The sequence below is a fragment of the Motacilla alba genome, chromosome Z (genome assembly GCF_015832195.1).
Source record: "Motacilla alba alba isolate MOTALB_02 chromosome Z, Motacilla_alba_V1.0_pri, whole genome shotgun sequence".
Classification (NCBI taxonomy): Eukaryota; Metazoa; Chordata; class Aves; order Passeriformes; family Motacillidae; genus Motacilla; species Motacilla alba.
Genome location: NC_052046.1, coordinates 16,425,003 through 16,446,074, shown reverse-complemented (window position 1 = coordinate 16,446,074; position 21,072 = coordinate 16,425,003). Strand labels below are relative to the sequence as shown.

At 37.7% G+C, this 21,072-nt stretch overlaps 1 protein-coding gene across 1 annotated transcript in view; it reads right to left on the bottom strand.

Moving 5' to 3' along the window:
- NDUFS4 (NADH:ubiquinone oxidoreductase subunit S4) overlaps positions 1-5,212 on the bottom strand; it is a 47,906-nt gene extending 42,694 nt beyond the window's left edge. The window contains exon 1 of the mRNA XM_038123535.1: positions 5,049-5,212. Coding sequence (XP_037979463.1) covers positions 5,049-5,134 — 86 coding nt within the window. The 5' untranslated portion in view covers positions 5,135-5,212. The remainder of the gene's footprint in view (positions 1-5,048) is intronic.
- Between the last annotated feature and the right edge of the window lie 15,860 nt (positions 5,213-21,072).

The window sequence follows — 21,072 nt, the reverse complement described above, 5'->3', positions numbered from 1 at the left end:
AAACTATCTATAAATATCTCTTATACAGCTAATGCAAGACTGTAAAAAGATTGCTTTTTCTCCTGGTCTTTAAATTTTATTCCAGGTTCTCTATGCAGATTATATCAGTCACTTATATCAGAAGTATCAAATTATATCAGAGGTAATTTTAACAAAGATAAATGATACAGAACTATGTTTTTCATTAATGAAAACCAAAGCTTCTGATGTGTCTGAGCTTGACAACACCACACATACTTTTATACATTGTGTGGTATAAAGGAAGCAGCAGATATGTATTACAGATGGAAGAAATAATAAATAACACAACTTCTGCAACATGCTACATATTGCAGACTTGACAAAAACTTCTCACGAGCTAGCACTAACACTGGTGAAATAGTGCTTCTATTAGCCAGATTCAGTCAGGGCTTTGTACACCTTTAAACAGCTCTCTGCTGGTCTCTACCCAGATCTAGGTCTGCAAAGTCTACCAAGCCATATTTTAACACATGCTTTGGAACTGACATGCAAGAAAAATGTCAATATTATTTCATGAAAGAAGAAAAACCAAACCCAACCAAACAATAACACAAAAGAGTAAGCTATTATCTTGCAGGTTTTTTTTCAAGTTAGTAAGCATCTTCTCTATTATGTTTCATGGAAGGACAGGACAAAAAATTAAGACAGGAGTTTTTTCTGTTTTAGAAGTCCTTTATTTTGCCACAAAAATGGCTTCTCCCTCATTTTCCTGAGGGGGAAGCCTGCTTATAAAGACAGTAACTGAAAACTGAGACGAAAATGGCATCCCAGATTTCCTCCATTTTTTGAGAATGAATTGAATAACAGGCTTCATACTACACAAGTGTCCATAATTGTGTACTTTCCTAACCTCAGATATCCATTTATGATTGTGTAAGGGACGGAAGACAGGTCTAAGGCCTGCCATATTTGATCGGCTGTTGTACAGGCAGACAGGATAAGGTAAAAGACCTCATGGTTAGTTGGCAAGACTTAACTTCAGTAATAAAACTATGCATAAGTCACCTGGTGGGATTCATCCTGTGAAAGGGGAATAACACAGAATAAAACCGTTGTTGGCATGGAGGTGTGATCATGTGCTGTTTATGATCTCATCTCATGCATTGCCCCTGCATGAGATGATGCTGGGACTGGCCACTCCTGAGGAGGTGATATAAGGGGTGGTTCTGGGGTGGACGGGAGAGAGGACATGATGCACCCAGTTTTCATCCAGGGGACGTCCTGAAGGTGCACAGCCTAACTGCCCCTCCTGCCTGAGCATCATGCTCCATCTCCTTCTCCCCCTTGGCAGCTTCTCAAACATCCAGTGGTTGGTATGTATTTATGCAAAAGTGACTAATATAATTTACTTGCTTTGCAATTCCTACTGTGTCCTGAGTTTTTTGTGCATGGGTATCCTCCTGAACTCATAACAATGATGAACCAGCAAAACATTTGCTGTCATACTCAGAGTCTTTACAACAGCATTACAAGAAGATGGTAACAAATTTTGAAAAAACACTAAAAAGTGGCACGAAAAATTCATTATCATGAAATGCAGAGAGTGTGTGGCCATACTATGCCTATACACAAAATATTCTTCTACAGCAACAGAAATTAATTCTGACTTCAATATATTGTGACAGAAATGGCTTCTCAGAAACACTCTGAAGTGGCTTGGAAACAAGTATCTGATTCCCAGTTCAGCAGGAATTTGTTCAAAGTTTTCTTTTCCAGCTTCAACTGTCCATATTTCTAATGGAAGGAAACACTGCAATATTTTAGTTCAAACTAGTGAGAGCATGTTCAACATAATTTCAAGCCTCCTGAAAACTTCACAGATCTTACAGCATGAAAGCTTCAAAATATGATTTAAGCAAAGGAGATAATTGTACTTTCCCCATCAGCTCAAATAGCTGCTGATAGCTATTGGGCTAAAATAATGAAGGACTCAGTAACCACTGCTGAACTGATTTAAAACAAGCACTTGGGATTTCATAAAGATATGAGGAATGTTGCTCTATGTTCTCTTAATGTTCTCTTAATTTCAGACTGAACCCTAATGTCCATATTGTGGAAAAAAACAGTAGCAGTTCAGAATCACTGGGCAGCTTGGGCATGTGTACAGTAAAGTGCCAAAACATGTCCCAATAATAGCAGTATTTGTGCTAGATGATGTCATAAATTTTCTAAGAACCAAATATCACTAACAGAAATCAGAACAGAATCTCTCTTGTAACTCTTGGAAAGTGATCACATTATTATTAATTGAAATTCTGAAAACTGGAGCACTATAAGAAGTTTCACATGCAAAAATCTACATAAAAATGCACTGCAAATAAAGATAAAACTTGAATGCTTAAAATTTAATCTTACAGTCTAAACAATAAGCTATATTACTCTCACAACCTAATTTAAGCAAGTAACATGAAACTTGCATTAAGTTTTACCAAACAGCCAAACTTTACACTGAATCTAAGCAAACAAAAGTGTGGGGCTGGAGTGAAGAGTCATTAAAATGCCCTCACAGTTGACAGTTCCAGAATCTTCATCGGTTACCTCTTAAGAGCACCAATAATTTTTATTGTTGGTAATTGTAATACCTGTATTTTCTTAAAGATACACATCTAGCCCACTAGTTATAACACATTCTTTCTACAGTTTGACAATGACAGAGATTACTCCACTAATAAATTATACAGACAAATACTTCCAAACAAAGAGACTACTTGCACCAAATTGCATCTGCCAAAATACTTTTCTGAAAGGAAACCAGTATCGCAGGATCTATATATCCAATTGCAAGATATGCAGCAAACTAATGGCTTCTCAAAGAAGTAGTCTTCTGGATAGTTGCTGATCACTTCAACAGGAAAACAAACTTTAAGTGGTCTTTGGGAAATGTTCAGTTCTGTGAGGTCAGGAGATGTGAGACACTAAAGCTAAAAATGGAACTTGTACAATGGCAAATTTTGAGGCATCTATCTGTATACTGAAATTTATCTAGGTTTCTGGTGAAATACAAAGAATTACATGCTTGGCATAAAAGACTATAGGGTATGTATCAAAGGAAAACAGTTGCATACAAGAAACAATACAAAGTAAAAAAGAAAGAGATACACATTCTCCTGTCTACTTTTATCTGAATTATCACCTCACTATGAGCCCTAGGAAAACATTTTGAATTTAAAACAGAACCCTAAATACTTTTCTGTAATTATGTATGTTGATTCTCACTCCCAAGTAGGGAGACTACATAGGCTGGTTAAGAATAAAATTTCATAAAAATATTTTTCATATAAATATATTTTATATAAAACAGTAATTGAGAAGAGATTTAAGTTTCAGTGCCTACCTAACCAGGAAATAATTACTTTGCAAAACTTATGCAATAAATGACAGTCCTAAGCATTCCCTCACACTGCCAAAACAATCTCATTCTGAAGTGTCTTTTCCTTATTTCATGGAAAATTTCTCATTCTAGCAACAAGGATTACAAAGCTGTGTACAAAACTTTAAGAGAAACTCATAATGCTCTCCCTGTTCTCCAAGAAACCTGCCAACCTATGATCAGGTCACTGTCCTACAGAATGTGAAGCAAAAGTTTCAGTCCCGCTCAGGTGAATGTCCTCAACATCCCTCTAACTGAAAACGCTAAGGGACACTAATTTTTCCTCAATCTCTGTGGCAAGCAAGGAATCTAACACAGTGTTTCAAAGAAGAAATACCAACTGAAGTGTACCTACCTCATATTTCCATGCTTCTTATACCCAGCCCTGCTACAACCTACTATTTTTTTACTGAAATAATTACTTGAAATGTAGAATGGTAAGACTTTTAAACAAAAAACAAAATTATTTTTAGCCTGAATCACTTGACTGATGCAATTCACAACATGGGACAGGCAGTAGTTCTGTCAGCACCAGAGGAGTAGAATGGCAAAAAGAAATAGGTAAGTTTCTGCATTAGTGTAGAGGAACTCCTAAATTCATAGCCACAGATTTCAAAGCATTTTTAGGAGACTGATAATTAACCTTCAACACCCTAAAACAGACGCCATTTTAGGAGGGAGAAGGCAGCAGGAGCCAATGGGACAATCAGAGGATAAAAACGAGCAAAAATAGTAGAGCTATAGTTCTTTCTCTGTGTGTATACATAGTTTTCTCTGTGTGTTTCTATATACACACACACATATTTATATACACATACATACACATATTTAAAAACTCCCACAGGTTAAAAACCGAATTACTAGAACTAACCTGTATCTGTTAATATCTAAAGACCTAAAGACCACAAAAGGCAAACCCTCCAAATCACAACTAAAGGCATTGAGCTACATTATTTTTCCTGACTAGACTGGGGTCTTAAACAAGCCTTGGGCCTGTGAGATGCACAAAAGTAACAACATGCACGCATCTTCAACTCGTGGTTGGGTCACGTACTGGACTTCTAACACAGGTCTTTGCATTAAAGAAACAAATAACAATGTGCCACCTAAGATTATAAAGCCATTTCCAACATTGTTTTTAGGAAATCGGCGAAAAAACAGATATTCATCCTCTGAAAAAGGTAACAGATTTCGAAGAAGGGATGGAGAGGAAAGGCAACACGACAGAAAATAATGTAGTGGGGTGCAAATCTCTGGGAAGACTGCTGGCGAGGTTACGCTCCCCGGCAGCGAGGCCGTGACGCCCGGAACCGATCTGCAGGCACCGCAAGGACATCGGACGGGCGGTCACCGCGAGGCGGACAGCAAGGACGGGCAAGGACACGCACCGACAGACAGCAACAGGCAAAGACACGCACGGACACACAGGGCCGGGCAAGGACACGCACGGACTGACACGGAGAAAGCCTCGGCCCGGCGCCTGCTGCCAGTCTGGCCGCCCCCGACCCGCGTCGGGCCCTACCCGGCCCCCCCGACCCAGCTCCCGGGGCGGCCGCGGCGGAGGCCCAGGTCCGGGACGGCCTCCTCGGGCCCCCGCGGGCGCCGGGGTGCGGCGGTGCCTCCCGGGCGGCCGGCGGGGAGCCCGCGGTGCCGTTACCTGGGCGGCGGCAGGCGGACTGCGGCCGCACCGCTCCTGGCGACGAGGCCCCTCAGCGCCGCTGACATTGAGAGAGACGCCGCCATGATGCTCAACACAGCCGCTGGGAGACGGCGGCGCCGCAGGGTCAAACCTCCTCCACTCGGACAGGAAACGCGAAGGCGAGGGCGGAACGAGGCGGCGGGAAGAGGCGGTGGGAAGAGGCGGTGGGAAGGGCGGGCGGGGAAGGGGACTGGCACAGGGAGCGGTGGGGAGAGGCCGGGGCAGAGGCTGGAGAGGGAGATCCTGCTGGCTTGGAGGGAAGGCAGAACTGACGTCCGGAGCTCCGTGGAGGAGACCTTCACGTGTTTGGAATGCAGACGCTCCTTTTCCCCAGCTACATGTTTGGCCCAGAAACACTTTCTGGCAGCATTGGTTGTGACACCATCATCTTTATGGGCACAAGCTGAAAGAGAGGAAATTTAGGTTAGCTATTAGAAGGAAATTCTTTACCATGAGGGTGGTGAGACACTGGAACAGGTTGCCCAGGGAGACTGTGGATTCCCTAATCCTTGCAGTGTTCAAAGCCAGGTTGCATATAAAGCCTTCAGAAACCTGTACTATGGAACCAGAGATGTGTCCGTGCCCCATGGCAGGGGCATTGGGACAAGATGATCTTTAAGATCTGTTTCAACCCTTAACTTGCAGATTCTGTGACTCTCGGAGGCAGGGGACAAGCCCCAGGGAGGGCAGGTGTCTAGGGTGGCTGGTCCCCCTTTGCCTGGAGACCTCCATCCTGGACGCACAAGCTGTGGGGACAGGTATTTTAGGCCCCATTCTTTCCCGTTATATTTCGCTGACAAAGTGGTGCACTCTATGCAAAGACATGAAAGTGTTGGTACATCTTCTTGCACTTGTTAAAAGCATACTTCTTAGTTTTGCTGTCTGAAATGGATTCACATTCTTAGTTCTCTGAGATAAGGAAGCCTCTAACATACTGTGGTGCTTTCAGGAGTTCTGTTCTATTTTTAAACCAATTCCAGCCTTACCTCCTGTATTAAAGATAGGAAGACTGACACGACCACTAGTCTCTTGGAGTCGTATTTATAATACATTAACTGTAAACTGGAAGTAAATAACAGTACTCATGCCCTACAATAATGAGGGTTCTGTGTACACGGCTGAAGAAGACAGATGGCTATAAATCAGAAGTCAAGCATGATTCTGTTCGGTGCCAAAAGCTCAAATGACATAAAGTTTCCAAAAACACATGGTGCAAAAGCAGTGTTAGAGGAGGATCTTCAACATTGTGAAGAACTGAAAAGTTTCTGGTTCTGATGGTGAAAATAGGTGGTATTCTTGAAATTATTCTAACGATTTTTATATTTAAAATCTGATGACTTTAAAAAAAAAAAAAGCTTAAATGAAGTTTCAGCTTAAATGAACTTTAAAAAGTGAAAATATTTAGAGTATTTTTTAAAAAAGCAAATAAATTTGTACAGGAGGGGATGTTGGTTTTGACTGATTGTTTCTGCTTTGCTCCAGGAGAAGCAAGCCTTGTGCTTGATTTTGACAGCAGAGTTTGACAGGGTCAGATGCAAAAATTCTGCACAAGTGAGTAAATTCAACATTTTCTTGCCGTAAGTGAAGTAAGACGAAAAATAGTTCTAATGAAAAACTAAATAGACTTTCAACAAACATCTTCTGCAGTATCAAATCAACAGAACATTAATTTTCAGAGCAACATCCATACACTATATAGTCCTAATGAAATGTCAGACCTAGAGCCATTATTTCATAGTCTTTGTATTAGGCAGTTGCAAGTTATCTTATCCAAACTTTCCACTGTAAAATACATAATTTTCTGTTCTTTCTTCCCATCAAATATTTCTGATTTATGGGGAAATGAAAATGTATGCTGTTTTTCCCTTTCAAAACAGAAACCCTTTCAAAAGCGAGAAACCTGTTTGGGCAGCACAACAGAGAGACACAGAAACAACAACAATTTATAAATTTGTTGGGTTTACAGACGTGAGTATTTAAAATTAATTTTTCAATTGTTAGTGAGAAACAGGAGTATTTTTGTAGTAATGATGAATTGGAACAGTTTATATGGGGTAGTGAAGTCTTTTGTTTAATGCAGGTGGGAAAACCCCAAACTTCTGAATCTAGCAGTTTTTGTCCAGTGAGTTTGATGCAAAGACTTGAAAAACTGCTTCCCACATTTATTTGGGATATTTTTTTCAGAACTGTACTAGTTATCAGCCTAATAATGCATGTCTGTCCCATCAAAGCTTCAGTCACCTACAGGGAAGACATAGCAAGAATATCTGCATCTCACAAAATTTGTTAGTTTTTCTCTCTTCTCTCTCTTCTCTCTCTTTGTCCAGTGCATAAATGATGGCAGCATTCACACCAACTCAGATTTACTTCATCTAATCCAAACTTTTCTCTTTTATGGTGTTTCAGCCAGGAAGAGTGTTCTGTCATTTATGTAAGCTGGGGAAGATTTTATAGCCATTCAAAGGCACCAGTGGTTTGGTGAAGCCCGTTGCCATTGAGGGCTTCATTGTGAACTGCAGTAAATTGTCTGAGTCTATCAGCTGCAGATTTTCATAGCTCAGCTGATGATCTTTTGGGTAGATCCAGCTTTGTATACTCTCTCCCTGCCAGAGAGGAAGCCAGTGGTGTGGGCAGTGAGTGAAGGCCCCTGTGTTTCATGTAACCCAGTTCTTCAGACTCCTGCCCTCCCTGCTGCCTCTCCTCTGGATGGGGAAAGGACAGAGGTAGCACATGGCAGCTGGAATTTTAAGTTGCCACGTTTATGAACTGAATCTGCCAAAGGAGGGTGCCAAATTCAGGAGCTGCTTTTGGCAGCTGCAGGGACAGGATGGTCCTGTGTTAGATCACAACTGATGGGCTTGAGCATGTGTGCAAGTGAACGTGCTGCTAATTGCTTGCACAGCCCCTGGAACCGTTTTGACCCTGACTAATTAGCACCATCCCAAACAATGTCTGAGCACAGTCTGGGAATGAGCATGGGCCTGGGACTGTTCCTAATAAGCTGTGTGGATGAGGCCTTTCTGGGTTTTGGGTTGTTTTTTTTTTTTTGAGTAGGGGAGAAGAGGAGAAAGAGTTTAGCTCCACGGATGTGAGCTGTGCCATGTAAACTGAGCCGTATCAGGGGTACAAAAGGATCCTTAGACTCTTTATTTGCTAATTTAAATGTAACCATAGCATTTGTTGATGAAGCATTTTTGTATAGTAGTCACAAAATGGTGAGAGACTATTTCAAAACAAATAACCATAGCTGTCCAGAAACAGCATTTGTGGCAATTCCAAGCACACAGTTTACCATGAAATTAATATGCACCAACAGTCCCTTGCAGTCTGGTGCCTGAGAAAGGGAGAGACATGAATTTTTCTGTCTTCCACTACTAGCCCAGGTTTATAAGTAGACCTGTAAGATACTCCTACACAGGTTAAATTTACTATTTTATCTGATTGGCTTAAATTTGTGTAAATGTATTCACACATATAATACAACACCTTTTTTAATCATCATGTCTTAGGTTAAACTAGTGAATTTTTGTTCATAGCAGTCTTAGAAAATGGAGTGTTAAATGCCATATTCCTCAAAATAGTTCAGTGCAACAATTTTTTTGTGGTGACTGCAAAACTATCATTTGAAGTCAATACTTTCACAAAGGCTTAAACTTTTCATTCATAATTCTGGCTGCAAGCTGATCTTCTGTCACTGATACACTGTGAAGCACTGCCCCTCAAGACTGAAACAGTTCATGTGCCAGCACTTATTGTGCTGTACAGTATGCTCACAGTTCCTATTGTCTCACTCTATGAGAAAGCTTATTAGCTTAACTGTGAGAGTTAGAGTCATGTTTTCTCTTCACGTATGTGAGCTGCACACATTATGAAAATTGGAGAGTAAAATCTAACTTTTTACTTCTTTTCTGCCAGGCTGAGGTTGCACAGCCTTACTTCATGCCCAAACAAACCAGTTCTGGTAGAAATAATTTCACAGTCTCAAGTAAACTACAGTTAGCAGTGGCCAGCAGAACTCTTGAGCTATTCCTTAATGTATTGTTGCTTTGGATCAGTTTGTTTTCTAGTGGGTGGCAGAGAGGAGCTCTGTAGGAAACAAAAGCATCAGTCTCAATCTCGACAGTCTAATGGGGCAAAGAACTGGTGGAAAAGGGATACAAAATACAAGAAAGCTGATTATATTGTCTAGAGCTGCATGAATTCCCAGTTTCATTTTATGTGTTTGTTGCATTGATTTTACATACAGAAGCTATGATTTCAGTGTTGTATATGTCTCAGATTCTACCCTTCAGACAACTAAGCATGACAGTTTAACACAGACTAAATAATTCATTTACTTTCATAGGACTAAGGTTTAGGTTTTAAAAGACTATGTTTCAGTTTTAGAATTTTATTTTGAAATTTTTTTTATCATAGTAAATAGCTTTCTCTGTAAGGAGTCTCTTGACTTCATTCTGTCCTAAATAATTTACTTGGCTGATGAAATATCAGCTGCACTTATGCTTGTAGGATTTTTTAAGTATTTGCAGTGGGACAGAGACTATTCCTATGTAATCCTTTGCAAACCTCGCAATGCTTTAGGTGTCAGGGTAAATTTAATGGGAGAATTTGTCCCAAATGTCAGTTTCTGTATTATAAGATGAGTTAGCATAAGAACATGATGTTTTTGGATATTAGTATTTATTTACTTTCTCTGTATGGCAGGCAGGTTGGTAAAAAAGCTGATAGTATTCTTGAAGTATGTTTGATTGCATATGAGATGTAAAGTGCAGTTGGAGCTGTCTGGATTTAATTTTTCTCCCGCTTTGGTATGGGGAATAAAATATCTCAGCTCATACAGGAGAAAAAAATTAAAACCAGGCAGAGCCAGCCCCATTGTAAGCTTCACATGCAATCAGACGTCCTTGCAGAGAAACTCCCCTTCCTGGCTGCACTGCTGCCACTAGTGAAACACAATTTAAAAAAAAAAAAAAAAAAGAAAAAAGAAAAAAAAAATCACTTTTTATACTCGCTGCTTTCAAGTTAGACATTGACATGTGAACCAAAATCTTCTTTTTAACTATTGCCCGGGAGGCCACCAAAGAATCCCAGCTGACCCCCTGCCATCAGAGTGAGTGATGGTCGGCTGCTGGTGTTGCAGCTCACTTCCCCCAGGCTGCCACCCTGAGAGATCCCACCATCCACCGTCGGTATGACTGACATTAGCCCACTGGGCTTTGAAAACACTTTTCAGGTCGGTCATTGCGGAGAGATAGCTTCCTTCACACACACCATCAGGGTGAGTGACGTCAGGCCACTGGGGTTTAAAATACAGACCCTCAGGCTTGCTAAGCTGACACTGCTGAGAAAACTGCTTTTATTGTTGTACATCAGCAGGGACCTCTTTGTCTTTTTTTGCATTGTTTACTTAGAAGCCAGCCTTCCCATTCCCCGACTCCCACCCCAGACAATTATTAACATCTGTAGGGTAATTTCTATGTCTTCTTTCTTTCTTTCTTTCTTTTTTTTTTTTTTTTTCCTTTAACTGGAGGTAAAACAGATTTCAGTCTTTGAATTTTTATAGCCATCTGCCTTCTCATATGATTTTTTTAAAGATCCTAGGTATGGGGGTATTTGTTAGTCTAAGAGTCTTAGAATAATAAAAGTAAAACAATTAACAATTTTTAGAGATCCTCATCCCTTTAGTTGTCCAGATCAGACATTCCTTCACTGATAATGATAGTCATTCTTCCTTCTTAGCTTTTTGTGAGGTTCCTGGAAAATTAAGTCTTCAGGAAATTATTCCCTCCAGTCTTGACATAGTATGACTTCTCTTCTCCTTCTAGTTCATGCTGCAAGAAAGATTTCTCTGTTGCTAAGTATTATAGAAGTTTTTACCTGACATTTTGCATAGTTTTTGAACCCTGAGTTCAGATGATGAGATTTTAGAGGCTTTCTGAAATACTACATGGTATTAGTATAAAAAAACCCTGACCTAAACTGGTTAATGTGGAATAAAAGAGTTTAAAATCACTGTTCTGTAATATTGCTGGAAACACTATATTATATAGTAATATGTATGGTGCAGCAGAAGTCCCATTTTTCTGAACTCTGTTACTCTTTCATGCAAAATTAGGAAATGTTTCTTGCTATATTGGTGAAAAGTAGTGATTTATTTATATCTATGAGATATAAATTTTATTAATATATACTATAGAGCTATATTATATCTAGTTTTGTATCTACTGATATATATTATATATTCTGTATATCCCATATATCTGTAAAATTTATCTTTCTATGTAAAGGACTTTGATTCTTTATGAAAACAGGAATCATAAGTGAACTAAATAAATACCTGCATTTGAAAATTTAGGAAAATAAATTATGAGAAATTTTACTTTGTTAATTATTAATTTATTTAAAGGTACAGAATTGTATTGAAACCAACATTTTTAATCTAATTTGTAACTTCATTTCCATTCCTTTACTCTGTGCAATTTAAAGCTCTTCTCTTACTGATCTGATCTTCATTTGCATGCATAAACTCATTTTATACTCTGTTTTTCACAAGAGTAGTGTTAAGAGTACCACTGCTCTGTGAGAAATTTGATCACTGCAGATAGTCTTTCACTTCAACTTGCCTATTTATTGAATGGCATCAACTACAGGTAGATACTGAGTAACTCCAGCTGCTTTAAGAAAGAGGCTTTTGAATGTTTTCACCAAAAGCACTTGTATTCAACACAAGGAAAACCCACGGAAATAAATTCATATTTCATCTGAAACAGAGACTGTTATACACAGATAGGTCTTTTCCACTCAGTTCAGTGTTCCTGTTGAGTTTAGCTTTAACTAATCTGGATGGCAAAGTCAGTCATACTTGTGCCTTTTGAATCAGATATTAACATGTCAAGATTTAATTGGACAGATTGATCTCATCCATTTGTTGTTAAAACAAGGCTCTTTCATACAAATGGTGTGATCATTGCTTTTTCTCTTCCTGCTCTCCAATGACACAGTTAAGCATGTGGTAGATTAATTGGCTTGTGAAAGTACCTCGTACTAGTTCTTTTCTAATTGTGTCATTCTATTTATTATCACTTTCCTTACCTTTCTTCCCATGCTTTTTCTGGCCTCTAATTCTTACACTAGCAATTTTTTTCCTTTGAGTAATTATATTTTAAAAATTTGTTTTGGAGAGATTATCCCATTCCATGAGGAAAGCAGAAACAAGTTTCAATGTGAGACAGTTCATCAAAAAGACTTGTAATCCCTGTTGTTTCTCTGTATTCTTCATGTCAGTTTGGAAAGTATCATTAAAACTCGCCTTCTTTCAGACTACTTTTCTCATGTATTTTCCATTTTATATCAACAAAGTGCTGTGAAAAGCAGGCAGAAAACTTAATTTTAAATATTTAAAAATTATGATTTAAGTTAAATTTTCTCCCCATCTGATAAACAACAGGCTAAATACTACTGTAGCTCTCATATTTCTTCCTTTTTATTTTATTTACCATGTCACACAGTGGAGACTCTTCCTTATTGTCTATTTTCCTCATAGAAAGATAAAGGGTACTAGTATTACAGGAGTGTAATAAATTCCCTGTTCACATGTACATGTCAGTGATCACAGAAATTGTGACTTAAATGCCACATACAATAAGTGTTCTTCAGGGTCTTTTGTTAGTTTAGATTTAGGTCACAAAGTGTGTTTCCCAGGCTGTCATTCTAAGAGGAGCCAGTCTCACAACATAAACATTGTTTTAGTTTTTCAGAACACAGGCTTTGTAGCAGCATTGAATTAAGAGTTTTCAGAACTTTTGCAATGTTCCTAACAATCCCTTTTAATACATAAAGATTAATTTTGAAACAGTTCTTTTCCTGCTCAAATCCTCTGCCCATGTTTCCATATGGTTTCATTTTAATGCCTGTTAATCCATACTATTATTGCTTGCCTCCTTTTACTGGAATTCACTGGAGGAAAGTGCTATTAGGGTTTTCCTTTTTGAAGAGGAGGGTAGTTGTTCTGAAAAGAGAGCACAAGATGAAATAAAGGAGTACATTTATGAACAAAATGGACAAAATAATAAAGGTTTTCCATTGAATCTCTGTGGTCTAGAGAGGACCACTGGCATTCTAAATGAGAACAAAGGCTCCCAGAAAAAAAATTAAGACATCAGCAAAATTTTCAAATTTTATCTTATGTCTCATATCTCTAATTCAGATAAATCTTAGAAATGACAAAAAATATATCTGTTCACAAAGATTATTTTAGTTAATATATGTAACAACTGTTTAAGTAGTATCTGACAGCAGACAATTTCAAGGAAGTCCTTTAGCCTCATATTTGGTTATTCAATGTATTCTTAATTTATATTACCTTTTTTATATTACCATATTGAAAACCAAATGCATTTTTAACAGATATTAATGTAAAATACTTTGTAATATTGCCTCATATGTGTTTAAAATCCAGGTCTGTTTTTGACATTGATATTATATAGAGTCCTTCATGCATTCAATTGAGCTATTCATAGCCCTAAAGAAACTTGGAATGTGCTAATATACTTCGCTGAATTGAGGCCTCTAATTCCAGTGACCTAAAAAACCCCTTCAAAAAACAAGGAAACAACTGCAAAAAAAAAAAAAAATTACAACTTTCAGAAGATTTAAATAAAACTTGCCATAATTTATATCTTAGAAAAAACAAATGCAAACTTTTGCAGTCTCTTGAAATAACCCCTTTATTGACAAAGTTGCAATTTGCACTTCAGAAAACAACTAGATTCCTAAAGTACAGTGAAAATAGAGAAGGGGTTTTCCCTTTTCTTCGTTTTTTGCCTTTAAGAGCACAGACAACAATGTTGAAGCATGTTTTTACATGTTTCTGATTTTCAATTTTTAGGGATATTCTTGAAAAAATTCTAACTTATGAAGTCCATACATCACATTCACAATTTCTGTAGCTTTATAATGAGCAATGTTTGATTTTCCAGCAGGAAAATGATGTATCTGGAAAACCCCTAAAACTTTCTATATTGCTACTAACCTTTGTATAATTATTACCCATTTGCTACAAAATGGGGGGGGGGGAGCAGGGTGGATTTCAGGAATGCTTAGATAAATTATTTTAAATTTTGCATTAATTAATTATCTTTATGACCTTCATCACCACACCTTTCAGTCTTTGAGGTCTCCCTGCAAAGGCAAAGCCCATGGTTTCTTTCGCATTCTTACTCTGTTTTAGCTGTTGTCTCATCAGATTAAAACTTTCTATCACTACTTGGATTTCTGTGTTCAAATTCTTTCCTGGAACACTTTAAAGGATTTGCAGTGATAGCTTCTCAACACGAAAAACTGAAACAAGAAAAAAAATTTTGATATGAAGTTGTTGAATGCAGGTTATTGCCCTTGTAAATCACATTTCTGGAAATAGTGTAAAAGTGTTTTGGTCTTTTAACCAAGAATATATAGGATTAAAAAAAAATCTTTTGGCCCACCCAATCACCTCCTACTTTAGGCAACTATATTATGTAACCTTTTTTGATAAACTTCCATCTTAAGATGACCTGGAATAACTTTGCCACTTTGCTCCCTACAGAAGTCTATTCAAGAGCTTCACTGCTCTTTGTTTCTTGTCCTGGGATTGTGTTTGTCTTGAAGTTTGTTCATATCATGCTATTGTCTTGTATCACTTTTAGTTGTTCCTCACCTGCAGTCTCATTCTTTTGTCTGTTTTCACTAGCCAATTAATCATGGTCATATAATTCTTTCTGGGTTGATCTGTGTCTTTATCTGTACTACTAGCGTGTACTACATTTGCTGTCAGCACCTGTTTACTTGGATTTTGTTTCAAGGTAAAGTGTACAAATATATTAACCAAGATGGTTAAGAAGCACTCAGGTGGGATATTTTATTTCTTGGGACCGGGTAAGAAGCACTCAGGTAGGATATTTTATTTCTTGGGACCACTTGTGATTATCTAATTTTTTTCTCCTTTCTTTTTTTTTTCCTTACCTGCCTTATCATCTTTCTGGTAATCCCCACCTTCTTCTAGCAAACTACAAATTTCCCTTATGGTGTCATGGCATGATTTTTAGTGATGCCCAAGTGAATTATCTCTTGTTTAATTTCTTTTTTGTGAAAATATATTGTTTATTTTTAAATGTGTGCAATGCTATGTGTGATCAGAGGTTGTCATTATAAATAATAATCTTATCTATAGGGAAGCCTCATGGAAGCTTTTTTCCTCAGGTCCTAAAGACCAAGAATTACAAGGTAGAGATTTTCCGGAATGTCATTCACAATGGTCATTTCTAGAATCCATTCACTTCTTTTCTTTACTATGTCAACCAGCTGAAAGCTGTAAGTCAGAAACTAAAATTTGCTTTGCAAACAATATTGGGATTTCTGAAAATTAAGTATCAGTGAAATGCTTTGATGTAAAAATAAGCTCCAGCTCAGAGTTTCTAGGAATGTTTTTTATTGGAAGTTGGTTCTAGCCTAATCCAATTTCTTGGGTTTGTATTACTCATTCCCTTTTTCATGATTCATCAAGTCATGTTTTTTTCTGGCATAGGTCATCCTCCTTTTTGTAGCAAAAGTAGGTGGAGAGGAGTCAGTAGGAAGGAATTGCAAAAGGTCCTTTTGTTTCCATACCATCCCATGTAAATATTTGGGGGAAAATTGTATTTCTTTGTAGTATCCTGGGTGCTTGATGTCTTTTTCACCAGTTCTTGATGCTAGGTTTCCAGAATTAGGGTATAATTGCCATGTAACCTGTCCAAGAAGGACTTGAAGACCTCTTGCAAACTTTACAGCAGCTAAAATCCTACAGAATTATGGTTTTTGAGTGCAAACTGCAACCAAAAAAGGGTCCCCATTAACTAGCAGGCTGGTTATAGTGAGCTTTCAGAACTTCCACCTATTTAGTCTTAATTTTTATGTATTTTTTAAAATATGTGTAACATTTTTTTTTTAATTTAAAGGTCATAATTTCTAGGGATGTATGTGATTTCCATAGTAAAGCACTTCTTGGTAGTATCTTTTAAAGGGATACAAGCAGTCTAGATACCGGGATGGAAATAAAGCTGATGTTAAAAAAAGGTAGCTGGCCGACAAATCCTCTTGTCTACAGGAAAATGAGACAGTCTTCTCTTCCTCTGTGCATGGACCAAGTAAGTTAGATCAAAATTTAATTTTACGGTAAGATATTTTCTTGACAGGGAAGATAATTTCTTGACAATTTCTTCAGTTGCATTTAGGTCTGCTGCATTAATTAATCAATCTTAGTAAACTGCCCTCCTAAAATTAGCCTCAGAAATGCAAGTCACTATTTTGCAAGTCACTATTTTGTACTTTTCTTGTGCCTTTCTAACTGGTTACTTTGTATTTCTAAAGCTGGGATTTCACTTTTGACAAGGCTGATTGCCCATTTCCTTTGCAATGAAAATGCTAAGTTAAAGTCATCAAAGTGGTTGTGGATGTCTGAGACTCTCAAACAGTTCTACTCAAGACACAATGTTCTTCCAAGAGAAAAATTAGAGAGTTTATCTTATTGCAAGAGAGTGGGTTTTCAGTAGAACATCAGGCTTTGTGCACACAAAGGGACTATATCTTTCACAAGTGGAGGACTAATACGGCACAGAGCTCCTGGGCTGACCTGGATGCTCAAATCAGGTGCAAATTTCTCCAGCTGGCATTGAAATGGAGGCTCAGAAGCTGTAACTTCACTAATTTCTATTTTGTTTGGGTTCTTTTTACCTCAGTGATTCAACTAGTTCCTGCTAAATAAGCCTGCAAAATCCTAATTAAGACAATGCAATTATCATACTGCTCTGAAGTAGCAAGGCATTAGCTTTGACTCTGTTTAGTTACTTCTGTAAAACTAGAGTGCTTTTTTTTTCCACAAGGATGCTCCAAGCTTTTAATCAATTCTGTGCTGGAAAACCACCTTTCTGGAATTAAAAAAAAAAACAACCTGGAATTAAAAAAAAAAAAGGTGCATAAGCATCTGTGTTTTAGCTCCACTTATTTGCTTCCTAGGACTAGTAGTCCATGTGGCTAATTTAATATGCTTTGTCATGCATTCTTCATTTTTTCCCCTTTCTTTTTCTGTTTTGATATTTGCTTTAACCTTGATGAAATTTCAGTAATCTTTTCTAAAACAGAGCTTCATGATTTATTTTGTTCAGAAAGTTAGATAACCTGTTTTCATGCAGACAGATCAGTGACATACAAGAAAGGAAATGTGAATTATCTGCCCACATCCCATAGTGTAGATAGCATCTCAGACTGAGCTATGCACCTGGAATATTCCTAGTAATATCAAGAACCCATGAGGTGTGTCCAATAGCATTTCATTCCTTCTCATTCCTTGCTTCAGTCTGCCTAGCTATGTTTGTGCAGACAGCAGGTCTTTAATTTAAGGATGAAAGAAATTATTCTAAGCAATTTTTTACTGAAAGTGCTTTGCTCTTGAAGTAACATGTTGATTCCACGTACCATTGAGACTGTGTTATGCAGTTCATTACTCAGAATATCAAGACAGAATTGCCTAATAAGAGGAGCATAAGACAAGATGATTTACATAGCTCAGTTGAACTTCGGAGTTTGCATTTCTGAGCAGGAGAAAACGCCAAGATTCCATAAGGCAACTACTTATTCCAAATCTGGCATTTCTCCTATTCAGAAACACAGATTGTGAAGTTCACTGAAGTTACTGAAATCAATCAGTTTTTTACTGAGTATTTTAATAACAAGTACATTTTCTGTTTATTAGTGTTTTCCTTGTATACTGTTTGCATATTAAGATATTAATTGAGTATATTCACTTAACTGCTGTCTCTTTCCTGATTCTCCAAGAAAAATCCCTGTGGTACATTTAAAGGAGTAAGGAACATATTCAGGTTGATACACGCTTGCCTTTCCTGGAAAATTAAGATGAATATCATGCACAGCTCATTTGTGGCTCTGTCTTATGTCATTCCATCAGTTGCAAGTTATACAAGTAATTTCTAGAACCATATAAATGAGGTGTTTCACACAGACAGTGTGTAAACCTGACCTGAATGTTGTGTCTCTGTGAACAGATATAATGGGCTCTTCTTTGAAGCCAAAGCCTGTGTCTATTTGGCTTTTCCTCCTGACTGTTTTAATTGTATTCTTATTGGGGATGATCCTTGGCCTGTGCAGATCCTGGAAATGCAATTTTGAATTGTGGAAGAGAGGTAGTTGGCCTGAACCAAAAATATGCCAGGATCAAATTCGCCCTACACTCTCACATCTGTGCTGAGCTGAGCTTATCAGTACTGAGCTACTGTCCCTGCTGAGCTTATCAGTACAGTATTACCAGATTTTGTAGTATCCCTGTCTGCCTTAGGATATATCCAGGGTGCCTTTCTGGCTCTTAAGCCCCAGCATAGCTCTCGGTACTGAACTCAGTAGCTTAGGGATATGTGCCTTCACATAAGTGCTGGAAGGGCAAAAACCACCTCCTTCCTCAGCCTAGATTTACTTAGCGGCAGCAGTGCTGCTTTGCAACCTGGGGAGAGGAAAAAATAAATGTAATGGTGGATCTGTGAGACCTTCCTCATGAGGAACAGTTGTTACACGCCCTCTACTTTGTTGAGCCACTTGTTCCCCCATTGGAGGCTTTAAACAAAGATCTCTGCTGTGATTTGCAGGTTTTGTGAAACCCACAAAACCTTTGAGGATTCAGTGCACAATCTGCCTGAGACAAGACAGCACAGCAAATGATTATATGTGCAAATAATGATATTCATTTGGTTTCAAGTTTATGCAAGCATTTTCCCATGAGTTGCTGAAAAACTGATTTAAAATATTTTAATTTCATTAGAAAATATGAAGATTTCACAGTGACAGACATATTCAACTGTCCTTCTGGGGATCACATATGTCAAAATATTATAATGTTTTGGGTTTTTTGGGGTTTTTTTGTTATTAGCATCCTCAGAATAAAGAGTGAGAACATAGGTTCTGGGCTTGATACATGCTGTTTAATATTTTACAAGACTATAATAAAATATTATTTGGTATGTTCTTACATGATTTGCTACTGCAGTGAAAAACAGCTATTAAAACTGTTAATAAGCAGCTGTGGCTACTTGCCCCTGTGAAAAATCAAATTCTAAATAACAATTTGGTTTGTGTGGTACTTCCAAAAATGGTGTATTCCAGTCTGGTCTATACAGATAGATACATTTTACTGACATGATTATGTTTGCTAGCAATGGAGTTAATTTTTTTTTTTGTCATGAACACTGTCCTTTACACTATCTTTCCAAAGATGTAGGTATGCTGACATTCTTGATGAAGATACGACCCTTGCTTTACTGCCAAAACCAGGATATACCTTTAAAACCTGTTTAAGCTAGAATTACCATTTATAGATGAGGATAATGATTTTACCTATGTGGGACTAATTAAAAGAGGTGTTCTTAAATGCAGATAAGACTTCTGTTTCCTAGGACATAGTGCTGAATAAATAAAATCCTCTCTGCTTGGCAGCAGCCTTGCTGACTCTTAAGGACTTTATCATGTTTTTCAATGTTTGTTTTTGTCTTGTTTCTTAAAATCCCCAAGTTCTTGCATAACATGATTGCTTCATCGAAGCCTATATTTCTAATATCCATAGTTGTGGAGAAAAAGCTTGAAAACATAATAATATTATACAATCCCCACTTTTAACAGAGGAAATTGAAGGATCTGAAATATGCAGTGTTTTAAAAATATGGTAAATGAATGAAATTCCCTTTTTTTTTTTTAAACCTACCATTTTTAGTTTTAATTACAATGGCTTCTATAAATTTTATTTGCCTCAGTTAATTTCAAATGTTTGGATCTCAGTTGCCAAAATGTTCAGGCAAAACTTAAAAACGTAATTTTTAATAGGGTTGCATACATTAGAAGAGCATGTCTTTCAGATTTGGAGACTTCTGCTCAATATTATAGCTGTTTTCTCTTTGAAAACACATTTCAATAAGTATACTTGTCTTTCTAAGATGTGCTTTGGGAACTAAAACTTGGGAGTTGAACTCTGTGCAGATACTAGTTATTAACATTTCAAGAAGTGTAGATTTGGAATAAATTTCACAAGCACAAGATGCCCCACCATTTTGTGAAAATAAACAGTGTCTATGGGCCTCCTCAGATGTAGTATCAAGAAGGGTCTTTCTGCCTCTCTGTGACTGTACACATCTGTTAATTCAGAGATTTAAATGTGAAATCCTGCACTTAGGGACACCAGGTGGATATCTGATAGTCTCTGAGGAATTTGTGCTTCAGAAACAATTCTATAGATTATTCACAGACATGCCTTTCTCCCTGCTTGTGACATAAAAAATATGGATGAAATATTTGTATCAATAATTAATCCTGGTATAAATCAACATGAGTACCTAGTGAATAAGAAGGAGAGACATGTTGCTGCCAAAAATCAACTGTTGATGCCTCTTCACTTACTGAAATGGTGTGGTGCATATCACAATTGTTCTGGTACTGACTACAAAATACTTCTCTAGGTGAAAGTAAGAATGTTATCCAGCTCCACAGTGAAAGCAGCAGTCCTGGCACAGTATAATTTTAGATTGAAATAAATGTGCATAGAGCATGAGAAATAAGAAGATGCAACTCTGTATGTCTACTTTCCATTACTCTTCAAAAGTACTTACATGACCTAAGAGCCTAAGGGCACAATTCACTTATCCACACATAGGGATCTTTTTCTCTTCAAAAGTCATTGGAGTATCAAAGCTCCCTTGTGGGGTGTCAGAAGTTACACTAGGGCTGTGTAGAAACTGTCTCATTTGAGTACCACAGCTGAAGACCAACAATGATGTTCTACAGTTCCTGATGTGGCATTAGATTAGTGTGTTCTGGCAACTTCACCTTCAAACTTTCACCAGTTTGGGCTGGATTCAATCTTAGGATCTATTCTTGAAAAAGTTATCTTCTGTGCCACTTCTTCTAAGGCATGTCA